Source organism: Hibiscus syriacus, unplaced genomic scaffold (assembly GCF_006381635.1).
Source record: "Hibiscus syriacus cultivar Baekdansim isolate YM2019G1 unplaced genomic scaffold, ASM638163v2 tig00110213_pilon, whole genome shotgun sequence".
In the NCBI taxonomy this organism is placed as follows: domain Eukaryota; kingdom Viridiplantae; phylum Streptophyta; class Magnoliopsida; order Malvales; family Malvaceae; genus Hibiscus; species Hibiscus syriacus.
In genome coordinates, this window is record NW_024062630.1 from 2024610 (window position 1) to 2041716 (window position 17107).

The 17107-nt window shown below is 33.5% G+C and overlaps 2 protein-coding genes across 2 annotated transcripts; both read right to left on the reverse strand.

Annotated features, from left to right (window-relative positions):
• Positions 1-962: 962 nt before the first annotated feature.
• LOC120113717 lies at positions 963-1499 on the reverse strand. The gene has a single exon (XM_039134774.1). It carries the CDS (start codon positions 1497-1499, stop codon positions 963-965), a length of 537 nt encoding a protein of 178 aa, XP_038990705.1.
• A 1185-nt stretch (positions 1500-2684) lies between these two features.
• On the reverse strand, positions 2685-15140 carry LOC120113925. Its single transcript, XM_039134983.1, is given in 20 exon segments — positions 2685-3028; positions 3145-3207; positions 4389-4451; positions 4930-5035; positions 5618-5745; positions 6022-6067; positions 6148-6245; positions 7182-7257; positions 8592-8628; positions 8631-8648; positions 8745-8801; positions 10155-10230; positions 11657-11735; positions 13003-13014; positions 13016-13101; positions 13627-13731; positions 13813-13837; positions 13839-14001; positions 14603-14698; positions 14951-15140. Coding segments are annotated over 20 exon segments (1656 nt in total). The 5' UTR covers positions 15081-15140; the 3' UTR covers positions 2685-2836.
• Between the last annotated feature and the right edge of the window lie 1967 nt (positions 15141-17107).

A 17107-nucleotide genomic window follows, 5' to 3' on the forward strand; every position in this document is an offset into this window, starting at 1 on the left:
AATCTAAGTTACTTAACTAGAATTTAGCAGTAATCCTTCATGTGGTTATCAAGTTACAAAAATATGGTGAAAATATTTTATTTGACACTTTGATGTGAGCAGTTGCTACTAAGAACTAGCAACTGAAAACCGATCAATCCTCTCTTTTAGGTTGGTGGGAATATTTTCCTCAACTGACTCTAGAACGTAAAGGCTTTCTTGAAATGTTAAGATATACATATGAGCTAGCCGCTTGAAGTTATAGGACTCTCTTCATATCTTTTATGGCATAAGTTAATCTTCTTCTGTTGATTTATAGTTGTACATCGTATGGGCTTATTCTCCAGTTAAATTGTATAAATAGATTGACAGTTGTAACTAGATACGTGCTTATTTCCTTTAAATTGTGATTTGGTTGATCATTTCCACAATCGAGGCCTTTAAAATCATAACTTTTCCATTTCATAATTAAGAGGACAAAGAACATTTAGATTTTTTTTATATTGACAAACATATTATTTGTAAGAAACTCGAAAAACACTAATTTAATATATACTCATTTTACAGAAAGAATAAAGGAAGGTAAACTATAAAAGAGGAAAAGTTCATTAACTTACTAAATATGTTCAGAAAAAATGTAATAATAAAATTAATATTAATTATCTAACAATATTAATTTTTTATTTGTATCTTTGAATTAAAATTATGGAAGTGGAAACAGAATTAGAAGGACCACCCGAAAATTAGATTGTTGGTTCCTTGTAGACACCTGAAAAAAGAGTTGCAATGTAAAAATGTATGATACTGAAGTCAGGACCACCTAAAAGCTTTCCCTTTTGAATAATCAAATGCGAAAAGGAAACAATCACTAACACAAATTTGATGGCAGTGTTTGAATGAATGAAATGCCAATTCATTTGACATTTAATACGTAAGAGAGTAGACAACAACCAAAACCACCCAACTCTCCATTGGTAGCAAATTCACCAAACGTCGGCTGCTCCTGCCTTGCTGCAGTTCACCGTCTTAGCCGCCGCAGCAGCATGGTTTTTTGGTCTGAGGGCAGTTTCCTCCACATCATGGTTTTTGCCACATACCTCTTTTCGCCTTTGCAGAAACCCTCTCCACTTGGTAGCGCTGCTGCTCTTTTTCTTGGGGTGGTTGTTATTAACATCTGCATCGATCTTCAATAGCTCACGGTGGAATTTGACTCCACTCAACTCAATAAGCTGGTCGAGTCGCTTTGAAATGATTTCGATCTCGTAGGGATCCAGGAGAGAAGTATGGGTGGGGACTGATCCCTTAATCTCCTCGATGTTGTTGTCATCGTCGTTGTTCCTCATGACTTCCAACTTGTAGCGTGATGGCCCCGGAGTTCGTTCACATCGTTTGGCATTGAATTCTCGGATGGCCATGGGCTTGGCTTCGGAGCTTGAACCGTGCTGGTACCATGCCCACGCAGCTGCCTTGATAAGGTCTAGATCGTGGTTGGAGCAGGCTTTGGTGGTTTGGTTTGCCATTATGCGGTTTTGAGTTTGGGGTTTCATAGTTTGGTTTGGAAATAAAAGGGGTTGGGATTGCATCGTTGTTAGAATTGAATGGGAAGGTTGAAAGGTAAGGGGAATAGGGTTCAGATTTGGAACTAATTTTCATGGTCATAAATGGGACGTTGAGACAATGCCATTTGGTTTTCGGATTGGAACCAGACACTCTTTGTTAGTTGTGCGTATCGTCACTTTTCCCTCTCCCACATAACTTCCATGTTGATGCATACAACTTCCACATTTGCCACTTTTATTATCAGTAGGTTTATATGAACGACAGGTACTTCAATTATATATTTTCAAGTCAAATATCTATATTCTTTTTTTTTTATCAAATCAAATACCTAAATTATCATTTGTTTTATTTTAGACTCTAATCGTTATTACAATATATAGCTAAAAAATTCCATGTGACAAAAAAATGTTTAGGAATTCAATTCGAAAAAAAAAGGTTTAAATACCTACCTCAAAAAATAATGTTTAGGTATTTAACTCAAAAAAGTTAAAATTTTATGTACTCTAGTTCTAAATTAATTGTTAAAATGACATAAGATAGATAATATTAAATTAACATAAAATACATATAAACTTTTAAATTCATTGAGGGACTTCAATGGTAAAAGAGTATTATTCTCCTATAGGTCTCGAATTCAAGCAATTGAATCTGCTAAGAAAATTCTAAAATTGGTACAATCAATATCATAGTAAACATTTTTATTAAAAAATAATAGTTTGATTTTTTTTTTTGAAAAAATGATGATAAAATTGAATTTTAAAAAATAAAGATCAGATTTACAAAAATATAAATGTTAAGAGCCAAGTTATAATCATGCAAGGGAGCTTTATGAAGTAAAACTACAAATATGAAAGAAATTAAAAGATAAATTAGTGGTATTAATAATAGTAATGTCGTAGTAATTTTACCTAACTAATAGATTTACGGCCAAATTGTCGATTTTGATTCTCACCTAATAACTAAATCATCCAACTTCTATTCTTCTTTGTAATTTTAAATGTTTGTTTACGTGCAATTATAAAAATAAATAAATGCAAGAAATTAACACAACCATTTTCACTTAAATTTCTTCATATCCCAACTATTTTATTTTATTCATTTTTGTGAAGACTAGTTGTATCAGTTCAAAATAAAACAGCAGAAGTGAAATCTCTTCTAACTATTCTTTCAACATGATAACGCAAAGCAAAGGGGAATATCCCACTCGAAACCTGGCCTCGCATATGCACTGCAATGCAGAGAAATGAAAAGAGAAGAAATTCGATATCCGACCTCCATGTATCTCTGAGGGCCTGCCTTAGCCTTTACGACTCCTCGACTGAGAAATATCATGCTCGACACGCCTGACTTCATCTTTCAGCTCCTGCAATGTTGTTCCTCTGTATTGTGTTGTGCCTTCAGCTTCTAACAAATTTGAAAGGTGCTTCACGCAAGAGAGATACTCTGCCTTTGCTTCCACAGAATTACTGATTAACTTTCCGGTTACCAACTGCATTGAGCAGATTAAAAACAATGGCATTCTTGCAACGACATGGTAATTCCCGATTTAAGCTTTCTATTTCAACGAGTTCATCAAGGTTTTAAACCGACCATGAAAACATGTACCTCTTTGTAGGCAGAAATGCATTCAAAATGTGCATTTTTGGCGTCAGGAGTGGATAACTTTTCCTGTAACCCAATTGAACCATGGTTAACTATTAGTACAATGTTTATCATTAAAAAAAATTAGTACAATGTTTAAAGTGCAGTTTGATATACATAAAGCCTAAAATACCAATTATGTCACTACATCAAGAAAAAAAATGAGCGGAACAATATCTCAGAGAGTGTTTCAATATCATCAAGCATCTCAAAAAAGATTACTATAGGTGAAGAAAAACACATCTGATGTACTTGTTCACATTATTGACTTTTAAAGAAAAAAATACCAAAAGATCGTACGAGAAGCATGATGGCATTTGTTTTCAATTGAGAACATCATATGTAAGGCCCAAACTATAAGAGGAGCTTTTTCTTTTTCTCCTCTTCTAGGGGATACTTGGGAATTTTAGTAACTAGAAGGGTTTAGAATACCGTTGATTTATCATTGGTAAGGCTTGGGGCCATGCAAATTGAACAGACACCAATTAGAAAACTATCATAACTTCATCAAGCAGTAACTATCTTCTGATATTAAATGTAATACTTACACATTTGGAACCACAACCAAGGTTTTTAGTTGGTACCCAAAGCTGAAAACTAAGTTAGGTTCTTAAACTTTGCTTCTCTTTATTAAAATCAATTTTCACATGAGAGTAAGCACAGGAGAGGGAGAGAGAGAGAGAGAGAGAGAGAGAGAGAGAGAGAGAGAGAGAGAATGGTGGGGAAAGGGGATCACTGGACAGTGATGGTTGCCAAAGCCAGGCAATGTCAGCATCTGATGAACCCCCAACCCACCCTCTCCTCTCCATCCCTCCTTCGATCTCTCTCTCTCTCTCTCTCTTCATTCCCTGTTCCCTTATCTTTTTTTAATTTCAGAAATAAAAAAATGAAGCAAAAAAAATGATGTCGCATTTTAGACTCACGTACATCTTTAGTAAATATTTGTAGTCATACTACTCATTTGTGCGGGGAAGTTAATCTTGTGCAAACTGAAAAACGAAAGCAAAGTTGAGTAACCAATTGTGTTTTTCAAAACTTTGGGGTCCAATAGCCAAACCAAACGTTTAACTATAATTTGGTTATCCAATTTATAACCCAAAATAGATATATGTAAATTTGGCTGAAGCAAAAAACAATCATGAATCCTAAACCATTTCAAAGAAAAATGAAACAAATGCCAAGAGCCATAAGCCTGCAATACTACTAACCCGTGAATCCTGCAATTCTTGTCTGTTAATCTCCAAAAGCCCTAGTGCATCAAGCGACTGCAACTGCAACCACAAAAAGATTATCACAAAATTCCCATACTACCAAAGAGAATTAAAAGAAACATATTTCTAACCTAAAAATATCTAGCTCAATGTTGACTTGTTCTTAAAATTTAGATATTGATATCACCAGTTCATTAGTTTTTAGGACAAGGCAAGAAATTAAAATCAACTTTGTTAATTGGTTGCCCATAACAAAAATATGAATGCAATGGTCAATAAAACATTCCTTCTTTTGTCTGGTAGTAATTGGTAATGAAAGAGAAATAAATATAAGTGCAGAAGAATAAACAAAAGACAATGGTTGGGAAAGATAATCGTGTTATTACCACCTCATTCTGGCAATTATCAATCTAAGGATCCAAGCTCATGAAACAATATCATTTTACTATCATACTCCCTTCATCCTCATTTTTCAAGTAGAATCTTAGAACATTTATATAAAAGATGACACATAATCTAGTATTCACAAGGAACTAACCAGTATGATCAATGCTACATGGCCATCACGCCCAGTTTCTCCAGAAACTCCATAACCTTGCTTCTTGCTTTGTGTTTTCAATTTATCAATAACTTGCCATGCTATCCTATGACGTAAAGAGAAATGACTAAGACATATTTGTACAGATCTATGATAATTAGCATATTAACATATGTCCATCATCATCAACTAAATTGAAGGGTGAAAAGTAACAAATGATAGGTTGTAGGCCCCCCTTTTTCTTTTTCTGGTAATTAACATGAGGACAAAATGAAGGCCTAATTGACTGAAATTCAATTTTACTTTGGTGAATGATTGGTCCATGCTGTTCGAAGTGTTACCATACCAAGTTGTCAATTACTAAAATCATTCTGTGCTTAAATTTGTCAAGTGGTTTTCTCACAGATGAGTCAAGCTTCGAGATTTTCAATGGTCTTATTCGCAAACCGGGTGCCTCTACCTATAAGAAAGAATATCTTTAAAGAAACAAGTAGTGGTAGGAAAGGACATGTATCCCTTGGAGTCGGCACATTAAAAGGCCATGTGTTTTACCACTACACTGGTCAGCAACAGGGCTTATACAGCGTTTAAGAATAAATACTTTGTAAAGTGAGGACTGTAGTTTATCGCTAGACAATGCATACAAGTGTTCAATAAAGATTATTAGATGCAATGAAACAGCACCGACCTTATTGCATTGTTTAAAAGACCTTTTGCCTTGTCAAGCTCAGCAATTGCATCAGAAATATTTGTATTCCTATGTTGATCGGAATTAAGCATTGCAACCCTAGCAATGTGAAGCATATTGGCTCCAATCTGTCCATAGAGAAAAGAAAAGTGATCCTTTAAAGTTACCCTATTGCTTATTTTATAGAAAAGTTCAAGTCAAATCGGAAAATGGCATAAAAATAGCAAAGAAATCAAATATTTTAGACTTGTTTTTGCCAATGTTTGTACTCATTCAACATACAAATTCAAAAGAGAAATCAAATATTTAAATTTTTTTATAGAAGTTGGGATATATTGAGTAGAATAAAGTTAGTGAATATATGAAACATTGAAACTTCTTTCATAAACATCAAAACAACAAACCTGGACGTGATCTTCAGGAAGTAATGTTCTCCGAGCATCAAGACACCTAAGAAGAAAATTGCAAGGAAATATAATGTCCTGAACCATAGACCATCACAATGTTGAAGAAAAACTAAGCCTACCGACCTTTCAAGAAGTTCTTGTGCTTCTTTTAAGTTCCTGGATGATTGTAATGTGAGACCCAACCCTTCTGCAGCAACTACAGTGTCCAATGAATTCCATCCCTGCAAGAAAAAGAAGCTAAAGACTAAAGCAAGTAATAATATCAGAAACATCTGAGCCAAGGATAATTCAAGATAGCAATTGTTTAATGACAATGTCACCTAAATTTATTTATGAGAGAAATTTGAAAGCACTTCAGTTCTTGTGACAGATTGTCAGGACTAAAAACCTTATGAAACATATTTTACGAGAACTTGATAGAAACTTAAGCATATAATATGCGCTTCATCTTGCAACTGGGATTTAAATAATGTCATGCGTAAGATGTTTGTAAGATAGCTCACGATCAATTTGTTCATATGGCAAAAAAGAGTGCTTTTATAGATTTACATATTGGTGAAGTACCATGTTGGAACAGGTTCATAAACATGTTAGTAGGGAAAACAGAAAAATAAGTGCTAGAGGGAAACTGTTGTTAGAGACCATCAACTCTTGAGTGAGAAAGAGAAGAAATATGTGACCAGATTAAAAGCACCAAAATGGGCAAACAAGGGCACAAAGCCTGGGTGCAAGTCTTGACAACACTAAATCTCCTGTAGAAAATGGCTCGGTAGTTTCAGCAGATAATTCAGTAATTCACCAATCAGAAGAACGTCAAATGAAGGTGGATCGTGATTCGTGTACGGAAGCTAATTTCAAAATCTTCCTTGCAAAAATAAGATATTATTTTCCCTATAAAAAAGACAATTGTGTAGAAGCTAATAAATGAGCCATGAGAATGTGATTTTCTTCTAAAATAAAACAAATACGATAATAGAAGTTTCTTGAAAAAATACAAAAAAGTGATTTTTTTCACTTCAAACAATTTGCCAGAGGGTAGTTTCACACAGAAATTCAGTAACACCCACACACCCACAAACCAAAGTAAAAAAAAACATAATCAATTTAAGCAATATATACAATAAAAAACATACATGAGAAAAAGATAAAATTCAAACCTTAGATAATTCCATAATATGAAGGACCTTTCTCTGTATATTCTCAGCTTCTGAAATACGATTGGATTTTGTATAATCTAGAAAACAGCAACGTAAGTGGGTATGATGCAGTACAAGAGTATAAATAGTAGAAGAAAATCAAGACAGTAAAGAAACCAGAATTAATGCTACAAAAAAAATTGAAATTCGAAGAAGAAAAATTATAGTTGTTTGTAGAACCATTAATGATAACTCTTAAGTGTAATAAACTGACTATGCCTAACAGATGTTATCCTAGGGTCAAGGCAATTCTGGATACTAGCTCTTGGATACATATAAACCCCATGTAAACCAATTTAGATTTCTGACGACAGCATCAGGTCATAGAGAAAATAAGCACCATAACGTGATACCTTCGAATGAGCAATTAGGTACAGTCAGGGACGGACGCAGGATTTTGTTGGGGGCGAACTTTTAAAATTTAAGAGGGGAAAAACTTATAAAATTCTAGGGAAAACAGATTATCAATAGAAAATACAAAGAAAATATTTAAAATATGATAATTTAAATTTTCAGGAGAGGTGACTGCCTCCCACTCGGTCCATCCCTGGTACAGTGCCACAAGCATGAAAATATTAGATGAGTTTAAAAGGTGCACAAAGAATATGCAACAAAAATTATCACCAATAGGAAATTACATGTTCAATCCTGTGCACCATTTTCATGAACATTTATCCTGCAGTTTCAGCACTGTAAATTAAGACGCCTCCCTTGAGTTAAAATTTCCATGTAAGGGAAACAACTGTTGAGTTCAGCAAAAGTATAAGCTGAACTTAAAATTACTATATTTTCTTGAGCAGTAAAATCCTTTCTTAATATTTTCCATAAAATCCTTTCCTAATATTTTCCATCTATGCCAACTTGAGTGGGACAGGGGTACTATAATTTCCATCCTCAACAAATCAATCCATTAATAGTCAGTTGCAGACTAGAAGTGGTGTTTTCTCCAGATAAATAGACAGCACGCTCACAACTTAACAGAAAGGGAAAAAGAAAGGAAAAAAATGAGCACTAAAACCACATACAGATGGACATGGATCTAACATAATGTTTTTTCAATTAAACTATAATTTAATGGTTGCCTAGATTTTGTAACTAGCATGATAAGCATATGAATTTCTTTCTCCAAATGATTACATGTAGTCAAAACCTGAAAAATAAAGTCAACTTCCATCACGATTGTCTAATAAGGGCCTCCCTTTAATGACCAATGCCAATAGAAAACTACAGAGCGATATTTTGCCTTAAGAGATCCTCCAATGAAGTATAACTGAGCTTTTTTATTATTCTACCAGGTAAGCCTCCTATCAGTCTCAGGCTATTCAAGTCATCCAATAAATAATAAATAAATAAAAGGACAAAAGATTTACTACCTGTGCCAGATACCGTAATCTCCTGATGCATCCCACGATTCCCCTTGTCCCTTTCCTATATGGTTGAACACATTAATAACATTGGAAAACACCAAACCCATTACCATAGAACATCATGATTAATGCTAGCTTTGACTAAATAGACATGTACCTCTAGTATTCTCAGAATCCTGAATAAGGACCTCAGAATCGTTTAGTCTACCTTGGATAATAATACCTACAGTACAACAAGTCAATCTAATATGAAAACACATCAATGAAAATACAGTAGAAGACAAAGATTAGAACAATGAAGCAAAAGTAGGATGTACAATAAATTTACAGGTACAAAGAGTTCATTACTACAATATTTCCGTAATAATTAGCACGAATCTCAGCATCCATTACTACACAGAAGACTTTGAAGGACATAAATCAAAGAGTGTATATAGATAAGGAATTTGAAAATTTCAAGCATTTAGAAAAGCACAATTGGTATCAGCATTTGTTATTGCATTGTTTGGATAAGTATTTCTTAGAGTAAATTCATTAACACGAAACTCTCAGTTTGTCCCTAATTACACCCAAGTCCGACAGTTTAGGAAACCCACACTCCACACCAAAATACGCTTCTTGCATTGCTAAAAACTTCAAACTTTATTGCACTGTCATCAAATCTGTTAAAAATTGCATAGCTGAGACTCAAGAGATGACTACATGAACTGCTTAAATTAAAATTACTCTCAAAATTATTTTTTAAAGAAGTAAAAGCTAAAGAATCGTAAATTTAAGGTTCAAAATCCCAAATTCACGAATATTAGGGTTTTGCTCACTAGTCAAGGTGAAATTGATAAATTTTTAAGAAACAAAAAATCCTGCTCACAAGTGCTCTTTTTCACTTCACAGTGCAGCCAGGGTTAGTGGAACCTTCCTTGAGCAAACAAAAATCATTTCAGTTTTTTTTCTTCAGTACTCATTTAATCGACCAAAGAAATCTAAGAATCCAAATAACTGTTTTTGCAGTTCATGATAAAGAGTGAGAGGTGGCAGATTGAATTACCAAGAGGCAGATTAATGCCTATGTTTTGCAAATAAAACAAACTGTACCATATTGGCTCTATGATAAATGCTCTTATTCCTTTATTGGGGCATATGTAGAATCTCTAAACTATTGAACTAGAGAGTAGTTAGGGGTAAATCTTAAGAAATTTGGTGTTTTATTCTTTTCTTAGAGTGAAATTGTAAGTACCGGAAATTGATGGGGAAGGAAAAAGGGAGAGAGAGAAATATACAATATGGAAAATGAAATTGTTTGGCAACTTTTAATTTGCCAAGATTTAGATTTTGATATATTTCTACTAAAGGAATTTCTCATCCAAATAAAACTTTAAATATTAAAATTCTAAATTCTAATCATTCGTGAAGTGGATTGATGAACAAACCGTAAATCCCCTCCAACCAAACCATAGAATCACATTATAAAGAAAAATGCTGAAAACAAGAATGAGAAATGCTTAATAATCCGAAAAGAGGCTGTATAAAAAAGAAATAACAAAAAGACGACAAGATGATATTTATATTTGAAACATTACCATTCCAAGGTGAAACATTGTATCTGCATAATCTATGTTGCCACGTCCCAGAACACGTCCCTTTATCTAAACCATTATGCAGCATAAATCCTATCATTTTAATGAAAGTATAACAGAGAAAAGAAAACTAATCCCAACTTCAGTCACAAACTGCATTTAAGGTTAAAATCAGTAAAAGAATCTATAAGCACGGTATGTGTCTCTGTGTAATGCATATAGATATAGATATAGATATACATGCATTGCATTTTATCTTTATTTTTAATTTTTCTGACTGCCGGAGGTCTTCCAAGGAAGCTGCTCTCAACCTGGCGTTGGGGGCAGCCTACTACCCTACCTCCCCTTACCCCATTGCATATGAGAATAGAGTTTTGTTGTTGTTGTATATACCTATGTGAATATCAGATTCATACCTTTAAAGCACGCTGTCCAAAGAATTACCCCCCACACCACACCACACACAAAGAAACAAAAAGATATATTAGATCAAGTTGCCATGAACTATAAGTATCAGTAGGTAGACAAACTCACAAACATCAACATAGGGACATAGAAGACAAATGAATGCTATCGAGATCAATTAAAAATATATCATTGTACACCTTAGAATTTATTGCAGAATATATACAAGTTATTAATATTACTAAAATATGATAGGCTTGAAAGAACTAGCTGTTGTACATGTTTATGTAAGTTGAAATGGTGAAGCATGAAGAAATTTAGTCTATCAAGTTGTAGTTGAGACATTTAGAATTAAGTAATTCATGATTAAATATGAGTATAAAAATAAAATTATTTTAAAATTTTGGTCTAATTATTAAAAAGTAATTATAAAAAAAACTAGGATGAAGCAGATGCTTCAACATGTTCTTTAGAATTTATGAGTTACAAGTGAAAATATGATGAGATTCTCAACTACACCTTCCCATCCCCAACCAACGGAGTATACATAATTTCTTATTTGCCTATAGAATGAAGCGACACTAGATGGGACAAGTTATTTTCTTTTAACTAACAGTCAACTATCTATTTAAAATGCATAATACTGCAACTACTAGCCAAAAGCAAACTAGACCAAACTAGCAACAGTTGAACTGAACAAAAATGATATCATAAATTTCACCTATAGCCATTGTGATATCAAATTTTCTCAGAAACACTATATTTCCTAACACCTTGAATTAGCTATTGTCAACAAGGGGGATCACAGTGTTAATAAAATAAATGGTGTGATTTTGGTCAATGCTCCATAAGAAACCTACAATACTGATTATATCCTTATCATCTCAATTCATTTTTTTTATTTGCAAAGAAATTGACCACCACCCAAGCTAACCCACCAATTTTTTGTCAGTTCTCATGCGTGACACAATCCACCATCTAAAATCTATGATCAAAAACTACTTACAAAAAACCACCAGATCCAAATTGCTACAGACAAAAATATCAATCATCAAAAGTGTCTCCAAGTAAATGAACCATATTCTATTACCTCATAGCACATCCGAGCCTCCTCCAACTTTCTCTGGACAAGATAGAACTTCCCGAGATTGTGCAGGGCAACTCCAACACTGTATTAAGATGGATGAAAGAATTCAATGAGCAATAATAAATAAAAATAATAAGGCAGTGGCTTGTACCCATTTACAAGTTACAACTACTTTGGTAAGATGGAAGAAACAACTGTATTAACAACAGAAATGAAGTCTGCTCATACAGAATCTGTGTTCGGATACATCTACCTCCTCGAACAATAAAACTAGAAAACGTAGTATGTCAGAGAAACAGCAATAATTTTCTTGAGGGGATTGATTCCGAATAAATTTCATCTCTGTTGAACACCTTCAACAGTTTAAAGATTTTGGATAATATAGGAGCATTAGGTTATCTTTTTAGTTTGATGTTACTAAACTATCACATTTTTCTTAATGATTGGAAAATTAGGCTACATGTGGTGCTAAGCAATACTGTTAGAAACATTCACTAAAGAATGTGGGGGTAACAGGTTTTTCTATCTTATACTGGTGAATTGGTTTCATCAGGTTTCAAATTAAAGGCTCATATTTAATAGTTTACAAGATTTGTAGACATAAAGACTTCAATTATCTCTTTTCCTCCTTCCGCTGATTAAGGCTTAATCTAAAGCTCCATTAATCAAGAAGGGGTTTTTTAATGAGGCCTTCCATTCTTATCAAAATTATCTCTCACATGTACAATTTCAAAAAAAAATTAATACTGAAAACAGTAATAACTCTCTTCTATTAAAAGAAGAAAAATACTTGGTCAAGTTTTTCTCACATATGTAAAATTTCAAAAAAAAATACTGAAAACAGTAGTAACCCCCTTCTATTACAAGAAGAAAAATACTTGGTGCCAAGGAGGATTTTACAGATCTAAATATAGAAAGAAAGTGGCACAGGATTCTTAATCTCTCATCTAGACTTTTATGCTTTCCTCTTCTCCAATTAATTCCCTTTTCCCTCAATAATTCTTCAATATAAATTAACTTCTTACTAAATCAGATCTGAACCCAAGCAAGAAGGTCATCTCCTTGAAATCTACTTTGAAATAGCCTAAGCTTCTTCTACATCAAATCTTAACCTGAACTGAGAAATATAACACTAAAAAAAGCAGATTCTGTATGGAGTATGGTGCATAATGTTTGGCATCTGAAACACGAATAATTAGAAAGTTACTTAACAAATACAAGTGCATCTAACATGCCATTTTCATGAAATATAAAATATTGTATGGAAGAAAATATGCAAAACGAAAATACTTGAGATCTTATCCCTGTGACATAATCCTTATGTAAGTTTAATAAGTAACACTAGTTACCGTATATCTTCAGCCAAATGCCTCCTCTAATATGCTGATGGCCTCTAAATACAGAGGTTCTGCCTTGCCAAATGCCTTTTTAATTCTGTAAAGCTCTGCCTAAAAAGGAAATGGGAAAATGTACAGGGAACAAAGCAATGAAATTCTTAAACATAAGCAGCTACATTGAACTGTAAATAAATAGATTCAGAGAAGAATAAATGGGAAAATTAAAGCTTTTTATCCCAACTTCATTAGCAGAAAGAATTGTCAGCACTACTTTCACTTGGACAATGTGGATACCTAGGATAAATATAAGATAACGAACTGTCCGTTATGCTAATTAGAGATAATTCAAATCCTTTATCACGTAGAAGCAACTTTTAAAATCACTCAAAGTATCAAACAATAGAAATAACACCAAAACCTCAATATCAAATTATACAAAAAAGAGATATCTTTTGCGTATCGTAAATTATACCTCAATTATTCATAAGTATAGTTCAAGTCTTAAAGAGGAATTTTTTCCCCTTTATTCGTGCATTACATACGTATTCGAAAGTACAGATAGCATCAGGGTACTGCATATGATATAAAATAAATGGTGTCGTATGCTTCATCTACCATGATAATAAGTAGACTCACCAAATTGTTGCATGCAGATGCAACATGGGCATCCCTCTCCCCAAATCCTTCTTTAGCTTCCTGGATTGCAGAAAGGAAGGACTTTTCTGCTTCCTCTAGTTTTCCCTATTATTTATAGAAGGAAGGAGAGAAAGCAAGCCAGAAACTACAACAGAGAGAATAAAGGTAGATCGAATAAATGCTTACCTGCAAAAAATAATCCCTCCCATTCTGTAAAAATTCTCCACTTAGAAGTGTGTACATTAGATATCAAAGAGCCATCCTCAATTTTACGTAATCCAACCATGTTAGCATCTTGGACATCGCTTTCTGTATTTGTTTGAATTGAGTCATCATCAGCAAAAACAGGGTGGGCATTTATCCCCAATAGCATAGCTGCAAAGAAACCAGAGCCATCAACAAAGAATTGTTTAAGCAGTAATCATTCGAAAGACACTAACCAAACAAAGAAATTATTTAAGATAGGTTTAAAAATATTAGAAAAGCTAAAGCATTTTGTTTGGATGCTTAGCTGCACCTTAAAGGATTCGATGTTAAGAGTTTTTTTTCTTGTTTTAGTTCAACTCAAAGGATATTTTAAAAAATAGTAGAAATTGGGGGGATGAGACAGAATCATGAAATAATTTTAACGTTCAATATTGAAGCTAAAGATTGACAATAAACGCGATTAAATCGTTTGAGACAAAAGTAATTTCTGTAAATTTGAGCAATGTTTCTTTCTAACATTAATTGCTTTGATTTGCACAGTTTAAGCATCTATGTGTACATCTGCATGGTTGGCTTAAAGTTCTAAAAGTTTACTTTATGTTTTTTCTTTCTTTGCTATTGCTCTCTTTCTCCCCAAGCACCAGCAGTCGCAGCAAACCATTGACATCTATTCACTGACATTCCTCCTCTCTATTCCTCTCACTCCCATTGCTTATATACCCTCTTTCCCCTTTCTAAATGATGAGAGAGAGAGAGACTGAAAACATACCAGCTTGTATAGTTAGAATAATCCATGTAGGAGGATCAGCAGGATTCGTACTCCATGCACTCACATAACCTATTTGATAAGGGAATTTGATTTTGCCTGGAATAATATTATCGAAACAATTATACCTGGAATAATGGTAATTGGTACCTACTAACAAAATAGATGAAAGGTTTGGGGGAAAACCAAATTTGGTCTTATAATCTAAGAATTGAACTCTTTCAATTTAAATGGACAATAAGGCCTTGATCAGATTCAATATAGCATCATTAAATTGAACCGACTTCAAAAACAACAAAAAAAAATTAACAGAAATAAAGATCACAAATATTGAAAATTTGAGAAACATACTGGAAAGAGAGAAGGGCAACGGAGTGGCTGTAGCCATTGCAGTAGACGGACGAGAAGCAGAGGTGGAGATGGGCTGAGAATGGAGACGAACTCTCCTTAGCAAACTAACGGCAGCTTTGCGTAGAAACATCTTCTCCTTTTGCAGTAGGGGGTTTTCCTCTCCAAACCCTTTGGATAACTAATAATAAAGGAGAAACGAAGATGCCGAAAATTTTCAACACGTTTAAAATAATTTTCAATAATTTACTTTTGCTTAATTCATAATTTGCCTCCTAAAGGATATCTAATTTTCCAATTTAGCACCTAACAGTGGCGGAGCCATATGTTGTAATTTGAAATTTCTTCCGTTAGTTATTAATTTTATTGATAGTGTTAACCTCAAAAAAAAATTGTCTCCCATTCAAAAATTTTGTATTGTTAATATATGTGTATTATCCTCAAAAATATTTTTTGATCTGACACCAACACCTAAAGATTTTTTTATCAATAGTGGTTGCTCTAAGTTTAGACACTATTACATGCTGAGATGGATCGAAATATTGAGTTACTAGTTCATGTTGAGATAAAAATAAGGGTTGAGATATGAATACATACTGAGATAAAAATGGAAATTGAAACATTGATACAATTTGAGACTTGATGTCGGGCCTCTTTGATCATCATATAACCTAACATATCATATTACAAAATGAAAAAACAAAACATATTAGAGAAAGAAAGAAAAAATTGAAAATGTTGGGAAGGTAACCAATGTTAGATTTTATCTATATTTAGGATATGCATTCATGTTTTTTTTTTCATTTGTGAATAGTCCTAAAACTTCTTGGTCCAAATGCCCTTTTTTTTTTGGTTGGTCACTGAATTAGGTTGTGAATGAGCGATGCCCTAGGTTGGTTGCCCTTGATGAGGTAGTCTTAGATGAACTATCTATTGTTGAAGCTGGTTTGTTTGGTGTTATTAGTGTTGAATGTTGTGAGAGTATCCATTTAGATTAAGGGTTGTCTTGCTTGAGGCTCTTTTAGATTCTATTTTGAATTCATAGTCAATAAAAAAAGGAAAAAAAACTAAAATACTGAGTCCAAATATATAATATAGTTAATTTAACTCACATCTTATGTGTTTCAAAAGATATGTTATAGTGTTGTTTCTAATATTTCCACAAAATTTACAACTCGTCTTGCTTCCTATTTTTAATGTTTTTCAAAAACCAGGCCTAAGATTTGGTTCTCCACCTCTATGTGCTACATGAATTCCGATTATTCTCATCTCTAGCTATAACAGATAATGTTTCACTTTTAGATGTCCTTTTCAAATAACAGTTAATAAGTGAAAAGACATGTCTATAGTAGCTCTTGAACCCTTCCTTTAAAGCATATAACCTTACGAATATAAGTTTCATTTAAGCGAGTGTATTTCTTAACTAGAAGCTGAAATGTAAGGACGGACGTTAAATTTTATATTTTGAGATGAAAATATTATTAATAAAAATAAAAAACAAAAAAAATTAAAGGATGATTGCTCAACCCTTCTCGATCCTTCCTGCTGAAATGTACCATTGGGATTTTCTTATGAATATAAACTTTGGGCGCATTATGGTTGACGCGAGATGAGATAAAGCAGCCGAATGATGTTCGGAGAGCTGCTTGGAAATTTCTAGTTCCTCATAGAATTCTTCATTTCCTTTGGTTGGCTTTGACGGGTCGGTTGCTAACAAATCAGGAAAGATGCCGGAGGGGGTATTAGTATTACTAATATGGCTGATTCAATTGGAATCGAATAATGTGGCTGCGATTGATCTTGTCTGTGCGAGGTTTGCTGTGAGGAGTCCTCTGGCTCTTATCAAGTCCATAGCTTTGCTGTCTAGGAGGGATTAGAGTGATGAAATTGTAAATGAATTTAATTTGATGACCAACATAAAAAACATACTAATAATTAGATTACTACCAGTCTCGTTTAGCTTTAAATGTAAGATGAAAAATATATAATATATAATATATAAAACTAAATAAATCACCTAATGATTCCAGCTTGGCATATCATGGAGCAGATTGTATGTTGGTTACACCGTTCAACATAATGATTCCACTCCTCAAGGGATGCTGCAAATTCAATGCCTTAAGTGGGATGGCATAGAGATATTTATAATTCCTTTATCAT